At 43.2% G+C, this 25,313-nt stretch overlaps 1 protein-coding gene across 1 annotated transcript in view; it reads right to left on the bottom strand.

Moving 5' to 3' along the window:
* Positions 1–25,313, bottom strand: part of LOC111978197 (rho GTPase-activating protein 17-like) — a 47,456-nt gene that overhangs the window by 18,620 nt on the left and 3,523 nt on the right. Inside the window, 6 exon segments of the mRNA XM_024008114.2 lie at positions 44–161; positions 267–343; positions 504–615; positions 2,505–2,581; positions 3,170–3,274; positions 9,815–9,854. Coding sequence (XP_023863882.2) covers positions 44–161; positions 267–343; positions 504–615; positions 2,505–2,581; positions 3,170–3,274; positions 9,815–9,854 — 529 coding nt within the window.

Here is a 25,313-nt window from a genome sequence, read left to right as displayed (position 1 = left end):
GACAAACTTAACTGTGGGGTGATTTATCCATTTGAGGCCTTACCTTGCACAGTTCCATTTTATTCATAGCTTCATCCACCTCCTCTTTGAGCAGGTCTGCCTTGGCCGTCAGTGCTTGAGTGTTTGTTCCTGAGATTATCGACTTGGTTGCCTGCAACCACCTGGAAGGGGTAGACCGCAGAACAGGTTAGAAAGTTGTTCAACTTTAAAACATGTTCTAGCACAGTCTAAATGTTAATAAAGGTGATACATTTACACAGGCTCACCTCGCTCTGGCAGAATCATAGTCAAGAACTAGCCTGGCTAGCTGCTTCCTCTGTTTCAGGATGTTGGGAATGTCCACCTGAGAATATGGATGTTCACGTCTGTTAAGAACGTATGGCACTTTTCCAAATACACATTGACTCAATTATTTATGATGGAGTTAGAATGGTTTTGACTAAATATTGGATACTCTTTATACAGGTTTGGATGAAATAAGGCACTCAATATCTCCTCCTCACCTCTGCTAGCTGGTTGAGGGGGTCTAGCACGTCTTTCTCTATCTGAACCTCATGCTGCAGCAGCTCTGACGCCAGCCTGTTCTCTGCCTCCCCACACACCTCCATCATCTTCCTGTCAGGAGGAGACACACACACACAAAGATTATTCAGATGCCACAGGAAGAGTCATTGGGGTCAGAAGTCACCATTACRGTCCTTCAAAATAATGACGAAAAACTGCAGAGGGTCATCTACAGTACCAGTCAAAAGTTTGGATACACCTACTTTTTCTTTATTTTTACTCTTTTCTATATTGTAAAATAATAGTGAAGACATCAACACTATGAAATAACACATATGGAATCATGTAGTAACCAAAATAAGTGTTAAACAAATCAAAATACATTTTTGATTCTTCAAAGTAGCCGCCTTTTGCATTAATGACAGCTCTGCACACTCTTGGCATTCTCTCAACCAGCTTCACCTGTAATGCTTTTCAACAGTCTTGAAGGAATTCCCTCGTATGCTGAACACTTGTTGGCTGCCTTTCCTTCACTCTGCGGTCCAATTCATCCCAAACCATCTCAATTGGGTTGACGTCGGGTGATTGGAGTTCAGGACATCTGGTGCAGCACTCAATCACTCTCAGTCTTGGTCAAATAGCCTTTACACAGCCTGGAGGTGTGTTGGGTCATTGTCCTGTTGAAAAACAAATGATAGTCCCACTAAGTGCAAACCAGATGGGAAGGCGTATCACTGCAGAAAGTGTGTCTTGAATTCTAAATAAATCACAGACAGCATCACCAGCAAAGCACCCCGACACCATCACAACTCCTCCTCCATGCTTCACGGTGGGAACTACACATATGGAGATCATCCGTTCACCTACTATGCGTCTCACAAAGACACAGCGGTTGGAACCAAAAATATCACATTTTGACTCATCAGACCAAAGGACAGATGTCCACCAGTCTAATGTCCAATGCTCGTGTTTCTTGGCCCAAGCAAGTCTCTTCTTATTATTGGTGTCCTTTAGTAGTAGTTTCTTTGCAGCAATTCGACCATGAAGGCCTGATTCACTCAGTCTCCTCTGAACATTTGATGTTGAGATGTATCTGTTACTTGAACTCTGTGAAGCAATTATTTGTGCTGCATTTTCTGAGGCTGGTAACTAATGAACTTATCCTCTGCAGTTCTGGGTCTTCCTTTCCTGTGGCGGTCCTCATGAGACCCAGTTTTATCGTAGCGCTTGTGTATACCACCCCTACCTTGTCACAACACAACTGATTGGCTCAAACGCATTAAGGAAAGAAATTCCACAAATGAACTTTCAAGCAAGGCACACCAGTTAATTGAAATGCATTCCAGGTGACTACCTCATGAAGCTGGTTGAGAGAATGCCAAGAGTGTGCAAAGCTGTCATCAAGGTGTGGCTATTTTGAAGAATCTCAAATATAAAATATATTTGGATTTGTTGAACACTTTTTTGGTTACTACTATTATTCTACAATGTAGAAAATAGTCAAAAGAGTGTCTGTCCAAACTTTTGACTGGTACTGTACATGTCGCATTCATCACCAGTCGCCTTTGACAATACCTTCCAAATCCATCATTCCACATCCACAAATACATCATATTAAACATTGGCAAGTTGTCAAATTAGATAGTCACTTCCTCCTAAAAGCAGACAGTAACAGTAAATCTCTGGGTAGTTTCTACATCCTCTAGTCTGAGTGCCTGTCTGTTTCTGTCACTGTCTTACTATGCGAACAAGGCAACAATGTAGCTCGTTCTGTTAAATGGAGAATCAGTCTGGCAAACATCCTCATTATGTGGATAGACATCCACACTAGACACTTTCTGATCCTCCACAAAAACAAGAAATGACTGAAAAGGCCGCTGATAATAATTGGGTCAGTATGTTAGCCACATATTCTCCATCTCTCTAGGGTTCATCTGTTCCATATAACCAGTGACAGACAGACGATTGGTTGTCTAACCTGTCAATTCACCCTCACTCACCCAATCAGAGACTCCTCTCCCAGCTGACTGCCTCCGTCCACCATGGCTTGAGACAGCGCTGTCAGAGGAAGCTTTTTCTGTGAGGTGTGTTTGTAGAGAGAGAAAGGGAAAGAGATATGTATACATTTATTAGATACCAACTGAGGCACCAACAAGACGTTTCTAGTGTTTTCCTTTTGGGGGCTTATCAATGGAAAGTCCATTTTCATTAATTTGGACAATATGGAACGATAGAAAGAATGAGGACGTTACGGTTATTGTGATGTTAAGAGTTAATTTGACATACTGTAACAACTAGACACCGTATGATGTCTCGTCATTCCTTTCTATTCCCATAAAGCTGTAATGAAATACATGGAAGGAGGGTTGAGCAGAGCTACAGATGTAGCTATGAGAAAGTAAACATGTCTTTTTACCTGACCATTTCCTGTGTAAAGGTGTGGTACAGACTGGCATTGACACAATTGTACATGTTGGATCATGAGGTAAACAAAAAAAACACTAATTGCTGATATAGAACATTATTTTCAAGGGGGTAGTGTAATCTAGTGTTACATCAGGTAGGTGAAGAGTTCATGGGAAATAAATCATAAATATATGCTTATCTTTGATCTAGTGATTCAGACAATTTGGTCAGGAATAATATGAATGATACCTGTACTTACATGTCTCTTCTCTGCGTCGGTGCCAATGTGGCCCTGCAGACAGGTGACCATCCTCTTGTGCGTGTTGTGGGAGACCACACGTACCATCTCCATGCGCCGCTCAATCTGTGCACGACAAACGACCACTTACATACAGACAGATCTTTACTGTGATGTAGTACACAACTCGGTGGTAAAGCAGCTACAGGCTATAGACATGGGAAATGATTTTCATAAAAACCAGTATGATGAATGATTAAATGCATCGTCTTGTGTTTCATAGTGTAACAAGGTTAGGAATCCAATATGTTCCGCACTGCTTTGTCACAGTAAGAAAGGGAACTCAACTCTGTTTATAAAAACAAATGTTGGTGGAGGAACTTTGTGGTGCAGAAGATGTAGACAGTTCTTAGGGACAGGGACACTGAGTTGAAAGGTCATGCCTGTAGTTTAGAACTGCACTGATCTATCTTTCTCAGCCCTTTTGGTCCTCTGACAACTCTGTCCAGTAGAATGAATGTTGTTGACATGTAACTATATTCCTCTAATCTCCCTCATCCCTGCCTGTTGACGGCCGCTTCATTGAAGTCCAGTCAGCTACATGGAGGTCAAAGGTCAGGCATGAATGATACCGGCCGCTCCCAGCTGGACAACACAGGAATGTTTTCTATAAAAACGGATGACTCATCGGAAGTGTCTTCATGGAGACTGTTGCTGGGCTGTTACTGCTGTTTGGAGCGTTAAAAGGGCAGATGAATGCTCTGAAATTGTGATTTCACAGCACTCTGAAGCCAGGGCAGAAAACTACTTCATACTGCAGAGGAACTAGGCCAGCCTTGTCCAGCTGTCAGATGGTGAAACTGTATGGCAACTTCCACAGTGTTGTCTGCAATCTGTCTAACGAACTACATAGACATTTATTTTTCAAACTCTTCTTTAGAGCATTGTTATAATATTTGTTGCCAGTCTGGAACACGGAGTGTCTGTGTAGCAGAACATGCCAGTCTGGAACGGAGTGTCTGTTTACAGAACATGCCCAGTCTGGAACACGGAGTGTCTGTTGTACAGAACATGCCCAGTCTGGACACGGAGTGTCTGTTGTACAGAACATGCCCAGTCTGGAACACGGAGTGTCTGTTGTACAGAACATGCCCAGTCTGGAACACGGAGTGTCTGTTGTACAGAACATGCCCAGTCTGGAACACGGAGTGTCTGTTGTAACGAACATGCCCAGTCTGGAACACGGAGTGTCTGTTGTACAGAAAATGCCCAGTCTGGAACACGGAGTGTCTTGTGTACAGACATGCCAGTCTGGAACACGGAGTGTCTGTTGTACAGAACATGCCCAGTCTGGAACACGGAGTGTCTGTTGTACAGAACATGCCCAGTCTGGAACAGGAGTGTCTGTTGTACAGAACATGCCCAGTCTGGAACACGGAGTGTCTGTTGTAAGAACATGCCCAGTCTGGAACACGGAGTGTCTGTTGTACAGAACATGCCCAGTCTGGAACACGGAGTGTCTGTTTGTACAGAACATGCCCAGTCTGGAACACGGAGTGTCTGTTGTACAGAACATGCCCAGTCTGGAACACGGAGTGTCTGTTGTACAGAACATGCCCAGTCTGGAACACGGAGTGTCTGTTGTACAGAACATGCCCAGTCTGGAACACGGAGTGTCTGTTGTACAGAACATGCCCAGTCTGGAACACGGAGTGTCTGTTGTACAGAACATGCCCAGTCTGGAACACGGAGTGTCTGTTGTACAGAACATGCCCAGTCTGGAACACGGAGTGTTCTGTTGTACAGAACATGCCCAGTCTGGAACACGGAAGTGTCTGTTGTACAGAACATGCCGCAGTCTGAACACGGAGTGTCTGTTGTACAGAACATGCCCAGTCTGGAACACGGAGTGTCTGTTGTACAGAACATGCCCAGTCTGGAACATGGAGTGTCTGTTGTACAGAACATGCCCAGTCTGGAACATGGAGTGTCTGTTGTACAGAACATGCCCAGTCTGGAACATGGAGTGTCTGTTTTAAAAATAAGCAAGGATGTAATACTAAATGCACCTGCACAGAAAACTAGAGGGGGAGGGAGGAAGGAGAAATTGACAGCTCAGAACAATGCCTTTGGGAATAGGGCAGACAGACAGATGTACGGAGCAGCCAGGGGACAGACGGACAGACTGTGAGAACAGATCAACAGAAACCATGACAATTGTGTTACAAAAACAGAACTCGAACTCAGGAATTCCAACGGCTGATTCCTCCACACCTCTCTCTCCCTCTCTCRKCCMCTCTCCCACTCTCTCTTGGGTCAGACAGTGTGGAGGGGGTCTCCTGCCTCCTCCACAGGAACGGGGAACACTGTGTGTTCGGGCTGGGCCCTGTTAGCACATGGCACAGGAACAGGGGATTCCTCTGACTGGAGTTCCACCTCATTCTTCTCTACAGGGGGAGATCCTGGGGATGTGTGTGTGTGTGTGTTTTTGATTACATGGCGCCAGGGGTGCCACTGTCGCTTTCTCTTTTCCATCACATTCTTACACGCAGACATAACACACTCACCCCAACATCATACACAGGGACTGACCTCCCAGACAGAGACAGACATCTCAGACAGAGTCATCACACAGAGAGACTTCCCAGACAGAGACATCAAAAGAGACTGAAGACAAAGGACTAAACAGACAAACAAACAGACCAGAAGGATCTGAAAGAGTACAACAACTTATGTCTGGCTAACTGATCAGCTCAGAGCCTAGTTTGGTCTATGACGCATCCACTGAGCAGGGAATCCCCACTGTAACGTGACTGACCAGTGTGTTTGTGCCAGGACTGATAAGATGTCCAGACAAGCACATGGCACGGCTAGCCAGAGAAAGGGTGTGAGAGCGTGTCTGTGTCTAAACACAAACAGCAGTAAACAACATAGAAGAGGGTTGGATTCCTAAACAACACTCATAGTACCCATAATTCCGCTGTTGTGAATATCATTTATTGTTTTTTTTAAGTCAGTCTAAGCTTGCTTGGTAACCCAGTTGGCTTCTCGTTCCTGACAGAGTAAAGGAGACAGCTATTATTGGCTAAAGCAAAATCCGGACTGGCAAGAGTTCAGGAAGCCTCCCCATTATAGAATACAAAATGCCAGAGCCATCATCACACAGAGCCATTGAGCAAATTACAGTAAGCTTTCTCTGGAGTGTGTGAGAACTACACTATATATTAGAGGTCGACCGATTAAATCGGACGATTATTTCAGATTTTGCTAAAAGGTGTCATGGGAATTATGACTCGCACTTTGGTTGTCAATTCTTACCATGCCCATTATTAAAATAGGATTTCCTGCAAGTTTTTGTTTTCAACATTCATCACAGGTAACTTAAACTGTATTTTTATTCAAACAGTTGAGAGTATTTGTCTCCTAAGCAGACTCTTCAGTATCATTGTCACTTCAGAGCTGTGTGCGTGTGTGTATTTATGTATTATATTAAGTTAAAATAAAAGTGTTCGGGGCCTCCCGGGTGGCGCAGTGGTCTAGGGCAATGCATCGCAGTGCTAGCTGCGCCACCAGAGWCTCTGGGTTCGCGCCCAGGCTCTGTCGCAGCCGGCCGCGACCGGGAGGTCCGTGGGGCGACGCACAATTGGGCTAGCGTCGTCCGGGTTAGGGAGGGTTTGGCCGGTAGGGATATCCTTGTCTCATCGCGCTCCAGCGACTCCTGTGGCGGGCCGGGCGCAGTGCGCGCTAACCAAGGGGGCCAGGTGCACGGTGTTTCCTCCGACATATTGGTGCGGCTGGCTTCCAGGTTGGAGGCGCGCTGTGTTAAGAAGCAGTGCGGCTTGGTTGGGTTGTGCTTCGGAGGACGCGTGGCTTTCGACCTTCGTCTCTCCCGAGCCCGTACGGGAGTTGTAGCGATGAGACAAGATAGTAATTACTAGCGATTGGATACCACGAAAATTGGGGAGAAAAGGGGAAAAAATATATTTAAAAAATAAAATAATAATAAAAAATAAAAGTGTTCATTGTTCATTCAGTATTGTTGCAATTGTCATTATTACAAAAATGTGTGTGTGTGTAAGATATATATTTTAAAAAAAATTTTTTTTTAAATCGGCCGATTAACCGGTATCGGCTTTTTTTGTCCTCCAATAATCGGTATCGGTATGTATCGGCATTGAAAAATCATAATCGGTCGACCTCTACTATATATACAAAAGTATGTGGACATCCTTTCAAATTAGTGGATTTGGCTATTTCAGCCACACCTGTTGCTGACAGGTGTATAAAATCGAGCACACCGCCATGCAAACTCTATAGACAAACATTGGCATTAGAATGGGCCGTACTGAAGAGCTCAGTGGCTTTCAKCGTGGTACCGCCATAGGATACCATCTTTCCAACAAGTCAAATTTCTGCCCTGTTAGATCTGTCCCGGTCAACTGTAAGTGCTGTTACTGTTAAGTGGAAACGTCTAGGAGCATCAACAGCACAGTGGTAGGCCACACAAGCTGACAGAACGGGACCGCCCACTACCGAGTTCCAAACTGCCTCTGGAAGCAACGTCAGCACAATAACTGTTTGCCAGGAGCTTCATGAAATGGGTTTCCGTYACCGAGCAGCCGCACACAAGCCTAAGATCACCATGCGCAATGCCAAGCGTTGGCTGGAGGGGTGTAAAGCTCGCTGCCATTGCACTCTGGAGCAGTGGAAACGCGTTCTCTGGAGTGATGAATCACGCTTCATCATCTGGCAGTCCAACGGACGAATCTGAGTTTGGGGGATACCAGGAGAACACTACCTGGCCCAATGCATAGCACCAACTGTAAAGTTTGGTGGAGGAGGAATAATGGTCTCGGGCTGTTTTTCATGGTTTGGGGAAGGCTCCTTAGTTCCAGTGAAGGGAAATGTTAACGCTACAGCATACAATGACATTCTAGAAGATTTTGTGCTTCCAACTGTGGCAACAGTTTAAGGAAGGCCATTTCCTGTTTCATCATGACAATGCCCCTGTGCACAAAGCGAGGTCCATATAGAAATGGTTTGTCGAGATCGGTGTGGAAGAACTTGACTGGCCTGCAGAGCCCTGACATCTACCCTATAGAACACCATTGGAATGAAATGGAACGCAGACTGTGAGCCAGGCCTAATTGCCCGTACTCACTAATGTTTGTGGTTGAATGGAGCAAGTCTCCACAGCAATGCTCCAACATCTAGTGGAAAGCCTTTCCAGAAGAGTGGATGCTGTTATAGCAGCAAAGGGGGGACCAACTCCATATTAATGCCCAAGATTTTGGAATGAGATGTATGACAAGAAGGTGTCCACATACTTTTGATCATGTAGTGTATGCAGGGTTTTGTGGCCTCYGGGATATAATTGGTGCCCCTGTGGAAGCTGAGCTATGTGGCTATATGGACAGCTGGGCTAGCAGAGGAATTCTGGGATGCCATGGATCCACCATGGAGGACCAGGTGTTGTGATGGCAGGCAGATGGGACTAAGAATAAGACACTGGCCTGGATGCCTCATCTGTTTGCACTGTTGACCACTTTAAAAAGGCCTCTTATGCATGCCATTCATTCACAGCAGGCAAACATGGATGACAACAAGCACTACAGAGACAGGAGTTGGCTGAAGCAGAAAACTGATCCGTGGTGATAAAGCACCAGCCTCCAGTGCTTCCATGGACAGGAGAGTGATCCAACAGTGGGTTCTCAGACTGACATGGTAGCATGAGAGATGGGATATTTGGAAGACAGAGGAGTCTAAATCACAGTGGGCCATGGAAGGTTGATAAAGGAAAGTCTCACGCAAAACAGAGTCAACTGTCAGCTACTGTAAAGTGTCCTCACCTCAGCAGCAGCTATTCCTAAGCTGTGTTGGACAGACACTCCCTCCTTTCATGACAACACCTCATAATGCATCTAAATAGAACATGGTCATGCAAAGTGCTGTGTGTGGGTCTCATGACTGTTTCCTTCCAGTATACTTTTCTCTTCAGTCAACCACATGCTATTTATCTAATGTGACTAAGAGAAAATGGTCTTGAAGCAACAGCAGGAGACTGTCTCTTCAGTAGTGTCGTTTGTGTACACACATGCTCTCTCTGACTTCAAGTGGGGCGGAGGAAAACAAAATAACATTCCGGAATGACAGAAATTATGTGTTTTGAGTGTATAGAATGTCTTCCCTGAGCAACAGGAATTCTGAGGAACTCTCTGAACTCAATTGGTAGCCTATTTCCCTGGGAACCAGACTGAGAATAGCACTGGAGGAACCCAGAGTATCAAACTGAATTGAATAGAATATACACTCACACAGTCATCATATTTTTACCACTAGTACCAAGGATAATCAGAATTCCTGGCAGAACGTGGTTACAATTTGTTTTGTTACCAATATATGTAAGAAGCTGACAATATCTGTGGCTCTGCTTAGCCTGTTGTATTCACAATACTGAGTCTGCAGTTCCATTGATTGTGGTACAGTATGTAATGAGTATGTAGAGCAGGGATCAACAACTAGATTTCCCTTTATTACGCATGGGAATACTTTGGAACAGATTCCCAGAAAACTTGGGGCGCCAAATAAATCACCCACAGGCCGCCAGTTGGGGAACCCTGTGGTAAAGTAAATGAGAAAATGTAGCCTAGGTAATGATTTATTTACCTGTAGAAGGTCATCGCTGAGAACTTCTGTTTTCTCTGCTCTGTGGATGAGAAAACACAACAGGCGATAGATTAGGTTTGACAGCTCCTGTGATAGTGATGGATAGCATGAATGTGTAAATACTGTCAATACAATGAGGCCATTCCAGACATACTAGATTCCACAGTGCAGTACAACAGGGCCAGGGTCTCCACTGCACTAGCCTGGGTACCAACAAACATGGCTTGAACAGCATTCAACACCATCACTAAGGTACATTGTTGCCTTGGTGAGACAACAAGGAGTTGGTTGGAGCACAAACAGAATGTCACCCAGTTCAGGAAACTATAAACCACATGAGTGAAAGCCTGAGCACCACCTATCCTGATGTCACTTTACCTTGCCTTCATGTACATATCTACCTCAAATACCTCATCTATCCTGATGCCTAGTCACTTTACCTTGCCTTCATGTACATTATCTACCTCAAATACCTCAACATCTGATTCCTATTCACTTTACACTTGCCTCATGTACATATCTACCTCAAATACCCATCTATCCTGATCACTTACTGCCTTTCATGTACATATCTACCTCAAATACCTCAACTATACTGATGCCTAGTCACTTTACACTGCCTTCATGTACATATCTACCTCAAATACCTCAACTATACTGATGCCTAGTCACTTTACACTGCCTTCATGTACATATCTACCTCAAATACCTCAACTATACTGCTGCCTAGTCACTTTACACTGCCTTCATGTACATATTACCTCAAATACCTCAACTATACTGCTGCCTAGTCACTTTACACTGCCTTCATGTACATATCTACCTCAAATACCTCAAACTATACTCTGCCTAGTCACTTTACACTGCCTTCATGTACATATCTACCTCAAATACCTCACATCTCTGCACATTGATCTGGTACTGGTACTCCTTGTATATAGCGCCATTGTGTATTTTATTTGATTCCTCGTGTTACTATTTTATTTTTTAATCTGCATCATTGGGAAGAGCTTGTGAGCAAGCATTTCAAGGTAAAGTCTACACCTGTTGTATTCGGCGCATGTGACAAATAACATTTGTTTTGGTGTGGGTGCTATGGGGAAACCACAAAAACAAATCACATTTTTTCACATAACTGATATGATCACCTTGATAAGAGACCCATAGATTGAAATGAGGCAACCGCAGGGCAGAACTATTGATATTCTGCTGATAGCTTTCTCAGCCAGGTATGCTTAAAATCAATATTGATCATCATTATTCAACTCTGATTTCATCAATCTGTCTTTTACAAGACACATTGTAAAATGTGCATTGCTGCTTTTTGCAGCTTGCATATAATCTCAGCTGGGTAGGCCTAACCTCAGTTCTGAATTCAAAAAGAAAAGGTTAAAATTTGAAAAATACAGCACACTGTACTAAATCACATTTTATTGGTCGCATTCACATATTTAGAAGATTTAGAAGTCCCCAGGAACACAGTGGTCTCCATCATTCTTAAACGGAAGAAGTTTGGAACCACCAAGACTCTTTGGCCACCTGGCCAAACTGAGCAATTGAGGGAGAAGGGCCTTGGTCAGGGAGGTGACCAAGAACCCGATAGTCACTGACAGAGCTCCTCTGTGGAGATGGGAGAACCTTCCAGAAGGACAACCATCTATGCAGCACTCCAACAATCAGGCCTTTATGGTAGAGTGGCCAGACAGAAGACACTCCTCAGTAAAAGGGACATGACAGCCACCTTGGAGTTTGCCAAAAGGCAAACCATAAGAAAAATAAGAAAAATAAGAAAAAAAAGATTCCCTGGTCTGACAAAAACAAGATTCAACTCTTTGGCCTGAATGGCAAGCGTCACATCTGGAGGAAACCTTGCACTATCCCTACAGTGAAGCATGGTGGTGGCAGCATCATGCTGTGGGGATGTTTTTCAGCAGGAGGGACTGGGAGACTAGTCAGGATTGAGGGAAAGATAAACATAGCAAGTACAGAGAGATTCATGATGAAAACCTGCTCCAGAGCGCTCAGGACCTCAGACTGGGGCGAAGGTTCATCTTCCAACAGGACAACAACCCTACGCAGGAGTGGCTTCAGAAAACAAGTCTCGGCATGTCCTTGAGTGGCCTAGCCAGAGCCCGGACTTAAACCCGATCGAACATCTCTGGAGACCTTAAAATAGCTGTGCAGCAACGCCCCCCATCCAACCTGACAAAGCTTGAGAGGATCTGCAGAGAAGAATGGAAGAAACTCCCAAAATACAGGTGTGCCAAGTTTGTAGCGTCATACCCATACCCAACTCGAGGTTGTAATCGCTGCCAAAGGTGCTTCGACAAAGTACTGAGTAAAGAGTCTGAATACTTGTGTAAATATAAGTATTTTATTTTATACATTTGCAAAAATGTCTAAAAACCTGTCGCTTTGTCATTATGGGGTATTGTGTGTAGATTGATGAGGGGGAAAAACTATTCAATCCATTTTCAAATAATGTTGTCACGTAACAAAATGTGGAAAAAGTCAAGGGGTTTGTATACTTCCCGAATGCACTGTACATATGAAGTGGGTAAAACAGTATGTAAACATTATTAAAGTGACCAGTGTTCCATGATTATATATATATATACACACACACACTGAACAAACATATAAACCCAACATGTAAAGTGTTTGTCCCATGTTTCATGAGCTGAAATAAAAGATCCCAGAAATGTTCCATACACACAAAAAGCTTATTCTCTCACATTCTGTGCACACATTTGTTTACATACCTGCTAGTGAGCATTTCTCCTTTGCCAAGATAATCCATCCACCTGACAGGTGTGGCATATCAAGAAGCTGATTAAACAAGATCATTACACAGGTGCACCTTGTGCTGGGAACAATAAAAGACCACTCTAAAATGTGCAGTTGTCACAACGCTAAGATGTCTCAAGTTAAGGGACCTTGCAATTTAAATGCTGCCTGCAGGAATATCCACCAGAGCTGTTGCCAGAGAATTTAATGTTTATTTCTCTACGCTGGAGATCCACCGAATATGATTTAACGCCGATACTGATTATTGGAGGGCCAAAAAAAGCAGATACCGATTCAAATCGGCTGATTTTTATATATTTGTAATAATGACAATTACAACAATACTGAATGAACCCTTTTATTTTAACTTAATATAATACATTAATAAAATCCATTTAGTCTCAAATAAATAATGAAACATGTTCAATTTGGTTTAAATAAAACAAATACACAGTGTTGGAGTAGAAAGTAAAAGTGCAATATGTGCCTTGTAAAAAAGCTAACGTTTAAGTTCCTTGCTCAGAACATGAGAACATATGAAAACTGGTGGTTCAATACTCCCAGATAAGAAGTTAAAGGTTGTAGTTATTATAGGAATTGTGACGTATCGACTATCTCTCTCTATAACATTTGTATTTCATATACCTATGACTATTGGATGTTCTTATAGGCACTATAGTATTGCCAGCCTAATCTCGGGAGTTGATAGGCTTGAAGTCATAAACAGCGCTGTGCCTCAAGCATTGCTAAGAGCTGCTCGCAAACGCAGTAAAGTGCTGTTTGAATGAATGCTTACGAGCCTGCTGCTGCCTACCACCACTCAGTCAGACTGCTCTATCAAATATCAAATCATAGACTTAATTATAATAAACACACAGAAATACGAGCCTTTGGTCATTAATATGGTCAAATTCAGAAACTATCATTTCGAAAACAATATGTTTATTCTTTCAGTGAAATACGGAACCATTARGTATTTTGGCGAACGGGTGGCATCCATAAGTCTAAATATTGCTGTTACATTGCACAACCTTCAATGTTATGTCATATATATGTAAAATTCTGGCAAATGAATTACGGTCTTTGTTTGGAAGAAACATAGTTCGCAACGAGCCAGGCGGCCCAAACTGTTGCATATGCCCTGACTCTGCTTGCACTGAACGCAAGAGAAGTTACACAATTTCCCTAGTTAATATTGCCTGCTAATATGCATTTATTTTAACTAAATATGCAGGTTTAAAAATATATAATATCAATATGTATTGATTTTAAGAAAGGCATTGATGTTTATGGTTAGGTACATATGTGCAACGAATGTGCTTTTTTCACGAATGCGCTTTTGTTAAATCACCACCTGTTTGGCGAAGTTGAAGTAGGCTGTGATTCGATGACAAATTAACAGGCACCCCATTGATTATATTCAACGCAGGACAAGCTAGTTAACCTAGTAATATCATCAACCATGTGTAATTAACTAGTGATTATGTGAAGATCGATTGTTTTTATAAGATAAGTTTAATGCTAGCTAACAACTTACCTTGGCTCCTTGCAGCCACAAGGTCCTTTTGACGCGGCACTCGCGTAACAGGTGATCAGCCTGCCACGCAGTTTCCTCATGGATTGAAATGTAATCGGGCATAATCGGAGTCCAAAAAGGCCGTTACCGATTGTTATTAAAACTTGAAATCGGCCATGCCCATTGATCAGTCGACCTCTACGCCACCTACAACGTCGTTTTAGAGAATATGGCAGTACGTCCAACCGGCCTCACAACCGCAGACCACGTGTAACCACGCCRGCCCAGGACCTGTACATCCAGCTTCTTCACCTGCGGGATCGTCTGAGACCAGGCACCCGGACAGCTGATGAAACTGGGGAGTATTTCCGTCTGTAATAAAGCCCTTTTGTGGGGAAAAACTCTTTCTGACTAGCTGGGCCTGGCTCCCAAATGGGTTTCCCTGGCTCCCCAGTGTGTGGGCCTATGCCCTCCCAGGTCCAGCCATGGCTGCGCCCCTACCCATTCATGTGAAATCCATAGGTTAGGGCCCAATTAATTAATTAATTGACTGATTTCCTTACATGAACTGTAACTCAGTAAAATCGTAGAAATTGTTGCATGTTTCTGTTCAGTATACATAGGGCAGCCGCCTCTAAGGTGCATGGTAGAGTAACCGGGTGGTAGCCGGCTAGTGACTAACGTTCAGGGCAGGGTACTGGGCAGAGGCCGGCTAGTATGCTAGCCTAACCCAAACACTAGAACATACCAAACATGTATCAGTCACACAGAGACCAACAGCTGTATCAGTCACACAGAGACCCCCCAGTCTTGTCTGAGTCTAGCCTTCAGTACCAGGTGGTTAAGACAGACAGGCGTAAGTGTCTTCAGGTCCACTTTCTCAAGGCCAGACCAGTCCTACATACCACCATCAGGCCTTATTTTTTTATATTTTTTATTATTTCACCAGGTAGGCTAGTTGAGAACAGTTGTAAATGTTCTCATTTACAACTGCGACCTGGCCAAGATAAAGCAAAGCAGTGCGACACAAACAACACAGAGTTACACATGGAACAAACAAACATAGTCAATAATACAGTAGGAAAAAAAGTCTATATACATTGTGTGCAAATGAGGTAAGAAAAGGGAGTTAAGGCAATAAATAGGCCATAGTGGCGAAATAATTACAATTTAGCAATTAAACACTGGAGTGATAGAGACTGGAGTGACAGATGTGCAGAAGATGAATGTGCAAGTATAGATACTGGGGTGCAAAGGAGCAAAAATAAATAAATAACAWTATGGGGATGAGGTAGTTGGATGGGCAATTTACAGATGGGCTATGTACAGGTGCATTGATCTGTGAGCTTCTCTGACAGCTGGTGCTTAAAGTTAGTGAGGGAAATAGGATTCTCTAGCTTCAGTGATTTTTGCAATTAGTTCCAGTCATTGGCAGCAGAGAACTGGAAGGAAAGGCAGCCAAAGGAAGAATTGGCTTTGGGAGTGACCTGTGAAATATACCTGCTGGAGAGCGTGCTACGGGTGTGTGCTGCTATGGTGACCAGTGAGCTGAGATAAGGCGGGGCATTACCTAGCAAAGACTTACAGATGACCTGGAGCCAGTGGGTTTGGCAACGAATATGAAGCGAGGGCCAGCCAACGAGAGCATACAGGTCGCAGTGATGGGTAGTATATGGGGCTTTGGTGACAAAACGGATGGCTCTGTGATAGACGGCATCCAATTTGCTGAGGAGTGTTGGAGGCTATTTTGTAAATGACATCGCCGAAGTCTAGGATCGGTAGTATAGTCAGTTTTACAAGGGTGTGTTTGGCAGCATGAGTGAAGTATGCTTTGATGCGAAATAGGAAGCCGATTCTAGATAGAATTTTGGATTGGAGATGCTTAATGTGAGTCTGGAAGGAGAGTTTACAGTCCAACCGGACACCTAGGTATTTGTAGTTGTCCACATATTCTAAGTTAGAACCGTCCAGAGTAGTGATGCTGGACGGCCGGGCAAGTGCTTGTAGCGATCAGTCGAAGAGCATGCATTTAGATTTACTTGCATTTAAGAGCAGTTGGAGGCCACGGAAGGAGAGTTGTATGGCATTGAAGCTCGTCTGGAGGTTAGTTAACACAGTGTCCAAAGAAGGACCAGAAGTATACAGAAAGGTATCGTCTACGTAGAGGTGGATCAGAGAGTCACCAGCAGCAAGAGCGACATCATTGATGTATACAGAGAAAAGAGTCAGCCTGAGAATTGAACCCTGTGGCACCCCCACAGAGACTGCCAGAGGTTTGGACAACAGGCCCTCCGATTTGACACACTGAACTCTGAGAAGTAGTTGGTGAACCAGGCGAGGCAGTCGTTTGAGAAACCAAGGCTGTTGAGTCTGCCGATAAGAATGTGGTGATTGACAGAGTCGAAAGCTTTGGCCAGGTCGATGGAGGTTATGATATCGTTTAGGACCTTGAGCGTGGCTGAGGTGCACCCATGACCAGCTCGGAAACCAGTTTGCATAGCGGAGAACGTACGGTGGGATTCGAAATGGTCAGTGATCTGTTTATTAAATTGGCTTTCGAAAAGCAAGGTAGGATAGATATAGGTCTGTAGCAGTTTGGGTCTAGAGTGTCTCCCCCTTTGAAGAGGGGGATAACCGCAGCAGCTTTCCAATCTTTGGGAATCTCAGACGATACGAAAGAGAGGTTGAACAAGCTAGTAATAGGGGTTGCAACAATTTTGGCTGACAATTTTAGAAAGAGAGGGTCCAGATTGTCTAGTCCTGCTGATTTGTAGGGGTCCAGATTTTGCAGTTCTTTCAGAACATCAGCTATCTGGATTTGGCTGAAGGAGAAATGGGGAAGGCTTGGGCGAGTTGCAGTGGGGGGTGCAGGGCTGTGACCGGGGTAGGGGTGGCCAGGTTGAAAGCATTGCCAGCAGTAGAAAAACGCGTATTGAAATTCTCAATTATCGTGGATTTATCGGTGGTGACAGTGTTTCCTAGCCTCAGTGCAGTGGGCAGCTGGGAGGATGTGCTCTCATTCTCCATGGACTTTAGTGTCTCAGAACTTTTCGGAGTTTGTGCTACAGGATGCACATTTCCTTTTGAAAAAGCTAGGCTTTGCTTTCCTAACTGCCTGTGTATATTGGTTCCTAACTTCCCTGAAAAGTTGCATATCACGGGGGCTATTTGAGTCTAATGCAGTATGCCACAGGATGTTTTTGCGCTGGTCAAGGGCAGTCAGGTCTGGAGTGAACCACGGGCTACATCTGTTCCTGGTTCAACATTTTTTTTATGGGGCATGCTTATTTAAGATTGTGAGGAAAGCACTTTTAAAGAATAACCAGGCATCTTCTACTGACAGAATGAGGTCAATATCCTTCCAGGATACCCGGGCCAGGTCAATTAGGATGGCCTGCTCGCTGAAGTGTTTTAGGGAGCATTTGACAGTGATGAGGGGTGGTCGTTACGGACGCAAGCAATTAGGCAGTGATCGCTGAGATCCTGGTTGAAGACAGCAGAGGTGTATTTGGAGGGCAGGTTGGTTAGTATGATATCTATGAGGGTGCCTGTGTTTTTGGATTTGGGGTTGGGGTTGTACCTGGTAGATTGATTGATAATTTGTGTGAGATTGAGAGCATCAAGCTTAGATTGTAGGATGTCCGGGGTGTTAAGCATATCCCAGTTTAGGTCACCTAAAAGCACGAGCTCTGAAGATAGATGGGGGGCAATCAATTCACATATGGTGTCCAGGGCACAGCTGGGGGCAGAAGATGGTCTATAGCAAGCGGCAATGGTGAGAGACTTGTTTCTGGAAAGGTGTATTTTTAAAAGTAGAAAAAGGTTTTAAAAAGTTGGGCACAAACCTAGATAGTAAGACAGAACTCTGCAGGCTCTCTCTGCAGTAGATTGCAACTCCGCCCCCTTTGGCATTTCTATCTTGCGGAAAATGTTATAGTTGGGGATGGAAATTTCAGGGGTTTTGCTGGCCTTCCTAAGCCAGCATTCAGGCACGAAAAAGGACATCCGGTTTGGCAGAGTGTGCTAAAGCAGTGAATAAAACAAACTTAGGGAGGAGGCTTCTAATGTTGACATGCATGAAACCAAGGCTTTTATGGTTACAGAAGTCAACAAATGAGAGCGCCTGGGGAATGGGAGTGGAGCTAGGCACTGCAGGGCCTGGATTAACCTCTACATCACCAGAGGAGGAGTAGGATAAGGGTACAGCTAAAGGCTATAAGAACTGGTCGTCTAGTGCGTTCGGAACAGAGTAAAAGGAGCAGATTTCTGGGCGCCGTAGAATAGATTCAATGCATAACGTACAGACAAAGGTATGGTAGGATGTGAGTACAGTGGAGGTAAACCTAGGCATTGAGTGACGATGCGAGGTATTGTCTCTAGAGACAATAATTAAACCAGGTGAGGTCACCGCATGTGTGGGAGGTGGGACAAGAGGGTTAGCTGAGGAATATTGAGAAGGGCTGGAGGCTCTACAGTGAAATAAGACAGTCACTAAGCAAAACAGCAATGGACAAGGCATATTGACATTAGGGAGAGGCATGCGTAGCCGAGTGATCATTGGGTCCAGTGAGTAGCTGGGCGGGCTGGAGACACGTCGATTCAGACAGCTAGTGGGCCGGGGCTAGTAAAAGGGCCTTAGAGGGACGTCGCGACGGAAGAAGTCTGTTGTAGCCCCTTTGTGCAGTTACGTTGGCAGACCAGTCGTGATGGGGTTCGTGTAGTAAAAGGGTCCAGGCCAATTGGCAAAACAGGTATAGTAGCCCAAAAAAATTGGCTGATGGACCTATTCAGCTAACAGTCTGGTATGCTCTAGCCAGCTAGCGGGCCCCAGCTAGCAGATGGGCATTCAGGGGACGTTGCGACGGAGGAGCCTGTTGACAAAAACCCTCGGGCGGATTACGTCGGTAGTCCAGTCGTGATGGATCGGCGGGGCTCTGTATCGGCAATAAAAGGGGTCCAGGCCAATTGGCAAAATAGGTATTGTACCCCAAGGAGTGGCTGATGTACCTCTTCAGCTAGCCGGGAGATGGGCCTAGCATWGGCTAGCTCCAGGTTAATTGGTGCTTGCTTCGGGACAGAGACATTAGCCAGGAGAAGCCAATCAGATAGCAGCTAGCTAGCTGCGATGATCCAGGTGAAGAGGTTCAGAGCATGCGGTAGGAATCCGGGGATATGGAGAAAAAGAAGTCCGATATGATCTGGGTTGAATCGCGTTGTGCAGACTGGCAGGAGTTGTCCGGGCTAAAGGTTAGCTGATGACCGCTAGCAGTGGCTAGCTGACTATTAGCTAGTTAGCTGGCTAGCTTCTGTTGGGGGTTCCGGTTCTAAAGTAAAGAAAATCCATACCACATTGGGTGAGGCGGGTTGCAGGATAGCATGTTGAAGTTGGGGTTGAGAAAACCTTCTTTTTTTTTTTTTTTTATATATATATATATATATATACACGGGACACGACAAGACAAGGACAAAAGACGCCTGACTGCTACGCCATCTTGGATAGCCTTAGCATGTCTTTACCCATGGGCCCAGGACTATTAATAGCTGACTAATAGTGTGGCTCTGAGGGTCAGAGAGATTAGATTCACTTAAAGGGAGAGGAGAAAATAGTTYATCAATACCCTCAGCATGGAGCTCGAGCACAGTATACAGGAGAGGAGCTGATAGTTACCGTTGCCAATGGGGACCCTGATACTACTGTAGGATCAGTCACTGACAGCCTGACACAGCCTACTGTGTGGAGTTAGGCCTAGTTGAAAATGTTCAACTGTCAATTTACATTCAACTCCCAGAAAACTCTAAATAGCATTGTGTTAGCGTGTGTGGGATACTTACAGTAGATAAACTATGATACATTTTTTAGATGTGTGTGTTTGTGCCAAGTTGTCAACTCCAAATAGCATTATGTTACATTGACTGTGGAACACCTAGAGTAGGGAAAACTTTAAGATCTTAGTTTATCCACATCCTTTGTTCCATTGGGCATTTCCATCAAATGGGACCCATGAGCACCAGCATATCAAATTGGGTGTCAAATGGGGAAATTAAGGCAAAGATACATTTTTCAACCATTGTCCATCTTAAAAATTTGTCATAAGTAAAGGCTTTAATTTCTGGATAAACAGATAGAAAAGGGGTCTTAGAAAACAACTACCAGTCTTAAAAGTTATCAGAAATGTAACAAAACACAATGTTGAATTAAAGACCCCTGTCAACTAATATCAACACATTTTGTTGGAGAAAATGTTTAGCTTAAGTTTAAGAAATATTGCCTTGTAATTCCGTTACCAAAAAATCTTTCAGATATTTTCTAATTTCTCTCCCCTAATGAGGGAGAATAKAAGTTCAAAAGTAGCAAGTAATGGTAGACCAACCAATTAGTTAGTGCTTTTACTGATTTCATTTTAATTAAGTGATTAAAACGCATGACTGCTACCAAATTGGTAATGGAATTGCAACTGAATTGTCTACAATGGGAATTTATAGTAGTCAAAAACCACAGTTGGGTCACCTGCTACTAGCATTAGCACAATGACTGGAGGTCTATGGTATCTACTAGATGGACCGGAGTGGACCAAGTTTGGATAGCACAGTGAGTATGGCCCAGTAGAGTACAGTACAGTAAAGAAAAGTAGAGTATATTGTACTGTACTCTACTTAACTGAACTCTACTGTATTGTAAAGCACTGAACTCTACTACGCAGCACTGTGATGTCCAAACTTGTGAAACATCAGGAGAATGACATTCATAATTATGCATTTATGTGTAGTAGATATCAGGGAGCCATTAGGGCTGTGACGGTAGTTGAATAACTGACTATTATGGATGAAGACCATAATGAAAATAAAATAAATCAAAACTGTTTAAATTATATACATTAATATTATTATTACTACTACTTTTTCCCCCATGTAGATTTTGCTAACAGTCTATTAAACGTTCTACATCTCCTCTTTCCAACTGTCCTTTGATGCTGGAGCAGCTGATCCTCTAGAAAGGCCTGAGTGTAGAGTGTTACAGGCCATGGCACTTTATTTWAAAAAAATGTTTTGATGGGTGGACATTCTTTTATACAATGCACGTTTTCATTACTTATTAGTAAAAAAATTAACCGGTCTTCTTTAAAAAAAAAGTTGATTGTGTCTGACTTCATTAATCATTGAACAGCAGTCAACAAGGTTGTTCTGGCTCTGAGGCCTATAATYCGCTAACGTTGTGTCAAATGGACAATGCGCAAATCCTCTCCAACCTGGCATGGTTTAATTTGATACAGAATATTTTCTTAATTTCTAGACTAACCAACGATGATCAGGGCCGGTCCTGGCCAATATGACGCCCTAGGCGAGACAACAACAAAAAAAGTGCCGACCTCATATCCCGGCAAACTAAAATACTAGCATAGGCTATACAGTGTCGGCCCACAATGCACTTTTATGAATGCCCATATGGCAGTCTACAGTTTGTAAAACAGACAATTTACTATAAATCCCTGTCATTTGGTTACATTCATTTCTATTAACGCATATATTCATTACAGCCATTTACCATTCTCAGAGTGGAACCCTTGATTGCAGAGTTCACAACCTGTTACACTTGTTTCTCACAAGTTTTGGTTGTTTTCATACCATCATTTACGCGCTCCATGTGAGCAGTCACGAACCGGCTCGAAGCCCGCAACAAAAAGGGACACAACGTGGAGATAAGGAATAACAAAATAGATTTATTAACTAAAGTAAACTAAATACAATTAACAATGGTGTGTGTAGTCAGTAATCAGTAGTGTAAGTGAGTGGTTGCGTGCATTAATGTGATAATGAGGGATGTTGAAAGGTGCCAACGCAAACAAAACAGCCACAACCAAAATCTATCAGTGTGTCTGCATGGAGAGAGTCTCAATGAATAGGGAAGTGGTGCATTTATCCTGGGACACTCATGGGTGATGTTGGCTTTTGCCGACTGGTCGAGCACCGGTACACACTACCAAGAGCACTATTTTCCAGATGTTGCCCTACCGGAGTTACACAGTAATAGCGTCACCGCTAAAAAAAAATGTACAAAAAAATATATATACAGTGGGGCAAAAAAGTATTTAGTCAGCCACCAATTGTGCAAGTTCTCCCACTTAAAAAGATGAGAGAGGCCTGTAATTTTCATCATAGGTACACTTCAACTATGAAGACAAAATGAGAAAAAAAATCCAGAAAATCACATTGTAGGATTTTTTATGAATTTATTTTATGGTGGAAAATAAGTATTTGGTCACCTACAAACAAGCAAGATTTCTGGCTCTCACAGACTTGTAACTTCTTCTTTAAGAGGCTCCTCTGTCCTCCACTCGTTACCTGTATTAATGGCACCTGTTTGAACTTGTTATCAGTATAAAAGACACCTGTCCACAACCTCAAACAGTCACACTCCAAACTCCACTATGGCCAAGACCAAAGAGCTGTCAAGGACACCAGAAACAAAATTGTAGACCTGCACCAGGCTGGGAAGACTGAATCTGCAATAGGTAAGCCACTTGGTTTGAAGAAATCAACTGTGGGAGCAATTATTAGGAAATGGAAGACATACAAGACCACTGATAATCTCCCTCGATCTGGGGCTCCARGCAAGATCTCACCCCGTGGGGTCAAAATGATCACAAGAACGGTGAGCAAAAATCCCAGAACCACACGGGGGGGCCTAGTGAATGACCTGCAGAGAGCAGAGAGCTGGGACCAAAGTAACAAAGCCTACCATCAGTAACACACTACGCCGTGTAGTAATGAAGTGTAATYGCTTGTTTCAAATAAGTTTTTATTGAGAAGCATATCCATGTAAACAAGTGTACAAACAGAATTGTGACCATTCCTACTACAAGTAACGTAACCTCCGTTTAGTAGCTTGTAACTTTTGCCCTTGCCAACTGGTCCTGGTACAGTTTTACTGTTAAGATCATCCTGCTTAGGTTAGGGCTGATGTACAGAGAACTGTTCTCAAGTCAGATGTTAAACTGCAGTCAGTAACTAGAGCCTTAACCTCTCTTGGGCACGTGAGACGTTAGCGTCCCAACTCTTCAACAGCCAGTGAAACTGCTGGGCGTCAAATTCAAATACAGAAATASTCATTATAAAAATTCAGAAAACAAAACATATTTTACATAGGTTTAAAGATTAACTTCTTGTGATTCCAACCACGGTGTCAGATTTTTTAAATGCTTTACGGCGAAAGCATACCTTACGATTATTTGAGAACATAGCCCACTAGACAAATCATTACAAACAGTAACTAGCCAAGTAGAGCAGTTACAAAATTTAGAAATAGAGATAAAATTAATCCCTTACCTTTGATGATCTTCATATGGTTGCACTCAGCAGACATTAATTTACTCAATAAATGTTCCTTTTGTTCGATAAAGTCTCTTTATACTCAAAAATCTCAGTTTTGTTTGCGCGTTTTCTTCAGTAATCCACAGGCTCAAACGCAGTCAAAACAGGAAGACAAAAAAATCCAAATTGTATCCGTAAAGTTCATAGAAACATGTCAAACGATGTTCATATTCAATCCTCAGGTTGTTTTTAGCCTAAATAATCGAAAATATTTCAACCGGACAATAACGTTGTCAATTTAAAAGGTAAACAAAAAAACGCACTCTCTCGGTCACGAGCATGAAAAAGCTCTGTGACACTTTAGGGTCCACTCATTCAGACTGCTCTTACTTCTTCATTTTTCAGAATACAAGCCTGAAACAATTTCTAAAGACTGWTGACATCTAGTGGAAGGCATAGAAACTGCAATTTGAGTCCTAAGTCAATGGACACTGTAATGGCATTGAATAGAAAACTACAAAACCAACAACAAAAAAACTACTTCCTGGATGGATTTTTCTCAGGTTTTCACCAGCCAAATTAGTTTTGTTATACTCACAGACACTATTTTAACAGTTTTGGAAACTTTTCTCTCGCGCGAGCGATAACGGTTAAAATTGGCAAAAAACACACATTTCTTCACACAGGGTCGTGGGGTGAGACAGGGATGGCAGAATACCTGACCACTGTGACTGACCCAAACTTAAGGAAAGCTTTGACTATGTACAGACTCAGTGAGCATAGCCTTGCTATTGAGAAAGGCCGTCGTAGGCAGACATGGCTCTCAAGAGAAGACAGGCTATGTGCTCACTGCTCACAAAATGAGGTGGAAACTGAGCTGCACTTCCTAACCTCCTGCCAAATGTATGACCATATTGGAGACACATATTTCCCTCAGATTACACAGACCCACAAAGAATTCGAAAACAAATCCAATTTTGATAAACTCCCATATCTACTGGGTGAAATTCCACAGTGTGCCATCACAGCAGCAAGATTTGTGACCTGTTGCCACAAGAAAAGGGCAACCCGTGAAGAACAAACACCATTGTAAATACAACCCATATTTATGCTTATTTATTTTCCCTTGTGTACTTTAACCATTTGTACATTGTTACAACACTGTATATATACAATATGACATTTGTGATGTCTTTATTGTTTTGAAACTTCTGTATGTGTAATGTTTACTGTTAATTTTTATTGTTCATTTTACTTTTGTATATTATCTACCTCACTTGCTTTGGCAATGTTAACATGTTTCCCATGCCAATAAAGCCCCTTGAATTGAATTGACATTACTCACCACATCTAAAGGACTACAGAGAGAAACACACTAAAACATATTACTAAACCACAGGACAGTTATTTGGTGTATAAACAAAGATGAGTTGCCCATTTTCAATACCAAATGCCACATTCACTCGCTCAACCATACTCAAACTAAACTGCATCACTAAAAATAGACCTACTATGATGTCCCAGCCCAGGAGCAACCAAACAACAATTGTTTAGACTCTGTCAGCTGACCTGTGCTAGCAGGGTGAATGGAGCTGACTGACAACACTAGGCTCTGTAGAACTGTGTCACTGACTAACCACGAGGTAGCTGTGACCTAGCTAGCTGGCTACAACAGAACAGGGTTACTTGGATCACTGAACAACATAAGTTAGGCTACACCCTGCCACCAGCTAGAGAATGATCCCCATGGCAACGTGCTATCGAGAGGGTAAATTAATACTTTATAGGGGGTGTTGCTGGCCTTTTCAACACTCAATCAGCTTGGACAGGAGGTTGAGTTAGTTATGTTAGCAACAGTTGGCCYCTCAGGGCTCACAAGATAATGGA

The sequence above is a fragment of the Salvelinus sp. IW2-2015 genome, linkage group LG18, assembly GCF_002910315.2.
Source record: "Salvelinus sp. IW2-2015 linkage group LG18, ASM291031v2, whole genome shotgun sequence".
Lineage (NCBI taxonomy): Eukaryota > Metazoa > Chordata > Actinopteri > Salmoniformes > Salmonidae > Salvelinus > Salvelinus sp. IW2-2015.
Note: the sequence above shows the minus strand (reverse complement) of the source record. Positions and strands in the feature narration are given on the sequence as shown.